The following is a 9,250-nucleotide window of genomic DNA, read 5'->3' on the forward strand; positions in this document are numbered from 1 at the left end:
ACCCCATATAGGGTTTCCGAGGAGCAGCTGGTGACATGCCTAATAAAGACATACTGAAGTAACAGAGATCTTACATGGTTCATTGACAGAGTTTCAAGTAGTATATGTGCCTGTTTTGAGTGAAGCTGTTACATGTGCCAAAGATTACAATATAAAAAACCTTATAAGCTTAATATAAAGTTTCAAAAAAGTATATACTTAGCTGGTTGATTAAGAGAAAATATCAATGTTTTCATTGGAATGATGAAGGAAGCTGAAGAACATGCTCTTTAATATAAGAAATTTAAGATTTTAATCTAGAGTAATTGAAAAAGATATAACCATATATGTGTCTGTACATATGAATATTTATACATATGGACATACATTTATGTTCTCTCTTTACTTTTAAATTAATGTACATGTGTATATATGTACATATGTATACATGAATACATACAGTCTTGAAAGGTTATGATTTTACTTTAATTTTTCAAATAATGGATAAGTACTGAACTGCCAACCAGAAAATTGTTGGTTTAAACCAAACTAACAGCCACTCCTCAAAAACCCTTTATAGGGCCGCTATGTGTCAGAACAACCTCAATGGCACTTAAAAACATACATATGAATATAATCTCATACATGTTTATATATGTGTATGCATTTGTTTTTCTTTTTAGGGACCAATGTTTGTGCCAAGGACAATGGTGGCTGTCAGCAACTCTGTCTTTATAGAGGGAATTCCCTGAGAACTTGTGCTTGTGCTCATGGATATCTGTCAGAGGATGGAGTTACTTGCCTGAGGCATGAAGGCTATTTGCTATATTCAGGGAGAACGATATTAAAAAGTATACATCTTTCTGATGAGACCAACTTAAATTCACCAATAAGGCCATATGAAAATCCACATTATTTCAAGAATGTGATAGCATTGGCTTTTGAGTATAATCAAAGAAGAAAAGGTACCAACCGAATCTTTTACAGTGATGCACACTTTGGAAATATACAACTTATTAATGACAACTGGGAAGACAGACATGTGATTGTTGAAAGTAAGTAGCAATTCATTTTTACTTAGTTCGATAAGAACAAATACCATTTGGATTATTAAAGAAATTATCATGGTAATTACATTTTCCTGGAATTTATACTAAAAAATAATTGCAACTATATCATCTAAACCCTCAACAACCAAAGAAGCAATTAACTGTTGGCATGCATACAATGTATTATGATCATTGCATTTTAAACTCAGAAATTTTGATATGTTTCATCATAACATTTCTTATAAATAAGTATTAGAACTCATGGAAAGTATTTTTACAGTACAAAAGTGTATTTTGTGCTAATTATTTTTTCCAGTGGGCAAATTATTCTTTAAAAATAGCTGTCTAATAATATTCAGTTAATTATATTTTCTCAAATATCAGAGGTTATTTTCAAATCATTATTGTTTAACATGTATATATTATATATATTAAATGTATATATTAAACATATATATATATATTTTTTTTCTTTATAAGAAAATGCTATAGTAGAAATAATGTAATGTTTATCAGGAGATGTTATTCAAGCATATTATTCACTTTGAATTAATGACATCATTCAAAGACCATCTCCTTAGTCTTCATACTATTTCTCTCTTTTCCCTATACCTATGATTTCCATATATCTCCATTTTCAATTTTCAATTTCTCTATATTGAAATCAATCTTTTTTTTCTTTTCTTTTTAAATTGCAAAATAATATGTACATATATGGAAGAAAGACCTGGCGGTGTGTTTCCAGAATGCAGCTAATGAAAACCTTATGGGTTACAGTGTTTGTTATTAGGGGTTACCATGATACAAGAGTTGACTCCGTGGCAGCTAATAACAACAGCAACAAAGTTAAAATGGTGGAATTTGTTAATGACCAAACTGAGGGACTGTAGGATAAAGCACTGAACTACAAGATCAGTTTGAATCCCAAGGTTCGTGGTTCAAACTCACCAGACACTCCTTGAAAACCCTGTATGGGGTTGCTATGAGTCGGAAATCACTGGATGGCAACAAAGCTTATGTTTCAGGGCATAAAATGTTTCCCTTTGTGACTCACAGAAATATTTGCCTTGTCCCTTTCTCATCTACGCTGTGTGGTGTTAACTTTTGAAGACAGAGCAGTAGCTCTCAAACGATTCACCAATGGCTTTTATAAGCAGCTACATAAGTAAATACAGAAATCCATAAAGATCCAAAGGACTCGTTATGATCTAACCACTCAGAGGACCACCTTTCTCTTATATAATAACCTAGTATGCTTCTTCTTCTAAAACCATTTTGATATCAAACTAAAGATAAAAGATAAAATGAAAATTAAAACTAAGGCCCAAATACTGTTGTGTTTCACAGTTTGTTGCATGGTATAAAGTTCTACACATAGGTGTTCTGAATGTAGCTTTCAAATAACATTATACCCAGTATCATCTAAAATTAATAATAATATACAGATTTATACTTTTTGTGAATTGTTCACATAATACAGATATTACAATGAAATATCTGTCTCATCATCACAATCATCAATCCTATTAACGTACCTATAATTGATATCTCTTGCACCTCATAATTTTATTTATTTGTGCATATGTACTTATTTTAATTACAGAAATGGAATTATATGCATTATTATGCTAAATGCGTTATTTCAGTAGCAGTGTATCTAGGAAAACTTTAATTTTAGTACCCAAGACTTCTCTGTATTATTATTATTTTAAAGCCTGCACATAATTATGTTCTAAAGATTAATCAATTTCTTTAATCATTTCCTTATAGATGAACATTTGTGTGTGGTATTTCATGATTGTATACAGTGTGACTCGATGGCACCTAACAACAACAACAATACAGTGCTGAAGTGAACATGTATACAAATAGATATACTTATTCACACATATTTGAATTTCTGTAGGATAGGATTTTAGAAGCAGAACTGAATAGTCAGTCTGTGGGCATTTAAATTTTTATACCAGGTCAAATTTCTCTCCAAAAAAGCAATCTCAAATACATTTTCATCATAGTCTATGAAAAGGGTGATTTTCCACTCTCTTACTAACACTGACTTTATAGTCTTATTAGCTTATGATTAATTTTCCAAAAGTGACATCTTATATTAAAATACATTGCCCTAATAAATAGTGAGATATATGAACTCCTATGCTTGCTCATATAACAATATATATCTTAGGTCAAACTTCATATTACATGTTGTCATTCCATGTTTATACCAGCCACTTTCATATTGTTCTTTCAACATTTAATTTCCTTCACATTTAATATCCTTCACACTACTGTTGGCGTTTAAAAAAAAAAAAAAATCAAACCTTTCTAAATTAGTTCTGACTATACTTTACAAATAGGACTCCTGAATAAGTAGTAGACTTCAAACCCATCAGTTACTCCTCAGAGTAAACACTATACAGGGCTGTGATAAGTCAGAACCAACTGGATGGCAGTTAACAACAACAACAAACTTTACAAATAGATATTTTATTTTTTTTCTTCTTCACTTTGATATACTTATTGATGTTATGAAAAATTACATATTCAAGCCTATGCCATTTTTTCTTCAAAGTGTATGTGTAAGTGGGTTTCTCTCTCTCTCTGTGTATATAAAAGCAACACTTATAGTATAGATGATAGAGTTCATACATTGTTGATGTTGCTAAGTGTCCTCGATTCAGTTCTGAGTTCATATATAGATGAGAATTATTGATTCCTTGGTATATCTCTGTGAAGTTTACATTTCAATACACCTTGTTGTTATTATGTGCCAATGAGTCAGTTCTGACTCAACTACGCTATATAGCTTACTCTGTCCAGTTATCACAGACCGATACAATTCAGAGTTTGAAATGTTCATATTGGAATAAAATGCAGAATCAGATTTTTGTGTTCCTTTTATTGGTGGTGGGGAACACAGTGGCTCTGTAGGGTAAGCACTGGACTGCAATCCATAAGGTCACTGGTTTCAGACCACCAGCCACACCAGGAGAGAAAGATGAGGCTTTCTGCTCCTGCCATGATTTGCAGTATAGAAACCCTGTACAGGGTCACTATGAGTCAGAACCAACTCAACGGCATTTAGCAAAATAAAACAAAACAATCTTCTTAATGTTTTATTAAAAGATCATAAGCAACTGAAACTGAACAGGTGTGTTTATATTAACTAACTTATTCATTAATATTCTGTGCTCCAGATTTTTCTTAGACATTCTGTGCATTTTAAAGTATACTACAAGTAAACAAACATTGAAATTGGACAGAAGGTACTGGAAGCCTGGTATATTAAATCTGCCAGGGGAGTGGAAGGGACCTCATGAAATTTTTAACAGGGAAAGCTAAAGTTAAGAATATTTAAAGTGTAAATATGGGTCTGCTAGTTGTATGTGATCAAGACAGTGATATAAAACAGTATTATTAGTAATGGATGGTGGTGGTTGTGTGCCTTGAAGTGGATTCTAACTCATAGCAACCTTATATAGTGTTTCAAAGACTGTAAATGCAGAAAGTCTCATCTTTCTCCTGTGGAGTGAATAGTAGATTCTAACTGCTGACCTTGAAGTTAGCAGGCCAACTCATAACCCACTACTCTGCTAGGCCTTCTCCAGTATTAGCAGTAGTAGTTGTATTTTCATTGCTACATAATCACAGAAAAAAGAGGCAGTTTCACTTAAGGGTATCCTTGAGGAAAGATTAAAAATGATTAGTTGTATTAAATGTGACCCTTGAGTGCATAGCTGTTTAATATGCTTGGCTATGAAATGAAAGATTCACATGAAGTACTTCTCTTGAATTCAGAAATAGAGTAGTTGCCTGAAAGAAACCATGTACTTGTGTGTCTGTTTTGACTGGAAAGTGAACTAGCTACTTTTTTCAAGAAACTCCACTTTTCAGTAGAAAGGATGAAGAAGAGAAAAACTATGGTTACTCAAAACTGGGTGTTTGTCAGACATTTTCTAAAACATTAAAATAAGCTTTCCACTTCAAGGAAAATTACCTATACTATTTATTGCAAATATAAAGATCACACTTTGGAGTGAAGATTATAATTTTGGCGGATTTGTATCCACTGCAGTGAATATGACATCTTCTTAATACTTAAAAACTTTTATGATGAGATGGATCATGATATTAACTAGTATGATTTTTGGATATTATATAATAAGTCAACATTTGGAAGATATCCATCGCTCAGGGAAGCCAAGAATTTTCAAATGGCATGGTAAAAATCATGCAGGGGTAAATGATGCATTTGGTGTACAACATAGGCTAATGAAAATGAATGTAATAAAATATAAAATCTTATCACTATGATTACAGATTCTACACTTCACCTAATCTTTAAATGTATACACTTGCCATATGTTGGTATAATATGAAGACGAATACCCAGTTATCTGAAGTCTATTAAAATTCCTCTCCCATTTCCAACTACATAGCTGTGTGTGGCTGTGCTTTGGTCATATACTTCAACCAAAACAACACATCATATAAAATCAAGAAGCAGTTATGAGACTCCATGTATTTTATAGTAAACCAGATATTAAACAGATTTGCAAAATTTGGAAATATGCTGCTAATTGGTTCCAATTCGCATCAATTCATTGTATGTAGCCATTGTTGTTGTTGTTAAGTGCCATTGAGTCAGTTCTGACCCATAGCAACCCTGTAAAGGGTTTCTGAGGAGCAGCTGGTGAGCTTGAACCACTGACCTTGCAGTTCAAATGGCTTTGCAGTCTGGCGCATTAACCCACAGCACCATACCACATGTCAGTAAATGAAGGCATGTATATTTCTATGATGTACAACAGATTTTGGTGAAGCTTTAAGACTAGAGGGACTTAGAAGAAAAGCCTGGAAGTCTCCTTGTGAAAATCAGCCAATGCTAACCCCGTGGATGAAAATGGCCTGATTCCCAACTGCTAATGGGAATGACGAAGGCTAGAGCAATGTCGCATTATGCTTGGGGTTGCCATAAGCAGGACTAACTTAAAGGCAGCTAACAACCGTAGCTATCTACTCATTAATTTTTGAAAATAGAGTCACTTTTCATAACATAAGTAATAAATACATTATTGTTATTTTAAAATAAATTAACATGTATTTATAAATAATTTTAGTGTAAATATATAGAATGGTAAATAATTCTAGACATTACCGCATAAACAAAATAGCTTTGGAGCCTTCATTATTATTTTTCTTAATTGTAAAATCATTGTGATCAAAATGGTTGAGAAACACTTTTGTAAACCAAGGCTCAGAATATTGTTAGTAAAATGATATGAAAAAGCACAAAGCACACAAGGAACCACGTATTATTTGGTATGTTTAGATAGCGATTGCACGATATGAATTTGTTTGAGATGAAACTGGAGTGGTAGAATGGGACCTGTTACATAAGGATCTGGTTTGCCAAGATAAAGGATTTTTTTTTTTTTTTTTCAGTAGGTAGAAAAGAATGGAGCAATATTTTAGGTACGGAATGCATGTAATAAGAATAGTGTTTTATGAAAGGCATGTTGTGTTTGAGGAAATGTGAGAGCCATGACAGGATGCCAGAGAAGCCATAAAAAATTGGGGCAGTGTTATTAATCCTGTTTCAGTAATGACTAATTACAGACAGAAAATGTATTTTTCAAAGTATGTGGTGATTAGGTGGTGGTCATAAGCCGTTAAATTGATTCATACTCATAGCAACCCTGCATACGAACTTTGAAGGTATAAATCTTTATGGGAGCAGAAATCTCATCTTTCTCCAATGGAGCTACTATTAGATTAGAATTGGTAAACTTGCAGTTAACAGTCTAATTTGTAACCCATTATGCTACAATACAACCAAACTATCCTAATCCCCCCATCCAAAATCTAATCAGGTAAAACAACACTTTATTGACTATATGGTTATTGTTAAATGCCATTGAGTCAATTCTGACTCATAGGGATCCTATATAGGTTTTCCTAGGAACAGCTGGTTGGTTTGAACTGCTGACCTTGCAGTTGCAATCCAGTGCTGATTGTACAGCACCATAGATATTAACTAACAGGTATAAAGCCCAAACCAAATCCACTATTGTAAAATTGATTCTAAGTCATTGTGACTCTACAGGACAGAGTTGTTGTTGTTGTTAGGTGTCATTAAGTTGGTAACTACTCACAGTGACCCTACGTTCAGTACAAAACACCGCCCTGTCCTGGGCTAACCTCACAATCTTTGCTATGGCTGAGCCCACCACTTCTACCATTGTGCTGGTCCATCTCGTTGGGGATATTTCTCTTTTTTCCAACCCCTGCACTTTACCAAAGATAATATCCTTCTCCAGTGACTGGTCCCTCCTGACAATATGTCTGAAGTATGAGAGACGAAGTCTGGCCATCTTGCCTTTTAAGGAGCACTCTGGCATTACTTCTTCCAACACAGATCTGTTTGTTTTTCTTGGCAGGCCATGGAACTTTCAATATTCTCCTCCAACACCATAACTCAAATACATCAATTATGCTATGGTCTTCCTTATTCACTGTCCAATTTTCACATGCCTATGAAGTTATTGCCATTTGAACTGCAGGTTCAGTAGTTCAAGCTCACCAGCTTCTCCTCAGAAACCCTATACAGGGTCACTATGGGTCGGAATTGACTCGCCGGCACTTAACAACAACAACAATGAGGTTATTGAAAACACCATGGCTTGGGTCAGGTGTACCTTGGTCCTCAAACTAACATCTTTGCTTTTTAACACTTTAAAGAAGTCTTTTGCAGTAGCTTTGTGCAATTCAGTACATTCATTTCTTGACTGCTGCTTCCATGAGTGTTGATGGTTGATTCAAGCAAATTAAAGTCTTTGACAACTTCAATATTTTCTCCACTTATATGGATGTTGTCTATTGGTTGTGAGGATTTTATTTTCTTTACACTGAGGTGCAACCCATAACAAAGGTTATGGTCTTTGATCTTCATTAAAAATGGAAGAGAACTGCTCTATTGAATGTCTAATGCTATAAGGAGCTCTGGTAGTGTAGTGGTTACGAATCGGGCTGCTAACTTTAAGGTCAGCGGTTTGAAACTACCAGCTGCTCCATAGGAGAAAGATGAGGCACTCTGCTCCCGTAAAGATTTACAGCCTCCACGGCATATAACAACAACAACAACATACATCTTTATAGGAGCTCTGGTAGCGTTTGTTGTTGTTGCTAAGTGCCGTCCAGTACGCGTAGTGGTTACGAATTGGGCTGCGAACCTTAAGGTCAGCGGTTTGAAACTACCAGCTGCTCCATAGGAGAAAGATGAGGCACTCTGCTCCCGTAAAGATTTACAGCCTCCACGGCATATAACAACAACAACAACATACATCTTTATGGAAGCAGACTGCCTATTTTTCTCCCACAGAACAGCTGATGGGTTCCAACCACAGATCTTTCAGAAAAGGCTGTTCTACCCTAGTACCTCTTAGTCTAGATTAGTAGCTGCACCAAAATCAGTTCAGCATTGCAGAAACATAAAATCCTCTACTGACAATAGACAGTGACTTGCCTTGAGGTTCATTAATGGAGAATTGAACCCAGTTCCTCAGGCATATCCAACTGCTAAGATTTTTTATAATCAGTCAATCTGGGATTCATTCCCAGTTTGTTATTTACTTTCTGTGTGGCTCAATTTCCTCACCCAAAAATGAGAAACCAACTCATACTTTTTTTTCTTTTTATTTTTTTAAGGTTTTTATTGTGGATTGAGTGAAAGTTTACAGGGCATATCATCAATTTTACATTCAAGAAATCATATACCTTGTTTCATTACATTGATTATAATCCCCTCCATGTACCATCAGTTAACAGTATTTCTCTCTGTCCACTTTAGCTTTTTAAAAAACAAAAACAAAAACCACTCAGGCATATATAATAATTTACATCTCCAAAGGGCACATTCTGCAAGTCTGCTTCTGGTCACCAGCTCTTAGTCCCTCTTAATCCATGAATCTAGAGTCCTCAGCTGTTCCCCCTTTCCATGCCCCCATCTCTGCCTCCATCTCGGGTGCTCCTGCTTCTTTGGATAAGGTCCTGCATTCTGCTTGTGCGTTCCTCTCTTGATGGTCCTAGGGTCCTCTGTTTCTGGACTGTAAGATTAACCACTCCCCTTTTTTTAGTTACAAAACTTCTACGTTTACAATTGTGACAGTCACGATTAGTCATGATAACAATTATTCACTATTGAATCTTACGAATCTTATCCCCAT

The 9,250-nt window shown here is 34.7% G+C and overlaps 1 protein-coding gene across 1 annotated transcript in view; it reads left to right on the plus strand.

Moving 5' to 3' along the window:
- The window catches only part of LRP1B (low density lipoprotein receptor-related protein 1B), a 2,342,762-nt gene that overhangs the window by 1,638,445 nt on the left and 695,067 nt on the right, over positions 1-9,250 (plus strand). The window contains exon 41 of the mRNA XM_006834597.1: positions 663-1,034. Within this exon, the coding sequence (XP_006834660.1) occupies positions 663-1,034 (372 nt within the window). The remainder of the gene's footprint in view (positions 1-662; positions 1,035-9,250) is intronic.

Source organism: Chrysochloris asiatica, unplaced genomic scaffold (assembly GCF_000296735.1).
Source record: "Chrysochloris asiatica unplaced genomic scaffold, ChrAsi1.0 scaffold00012, whole genome shotgun sequence".
NCBI classification, from domain to species: Eukaryota; Metazoa; Chordata; class Mammalia; order Afrosoricida; family Chrysochloridae; genus Chrysochloris; species Chrysochloris asiatica.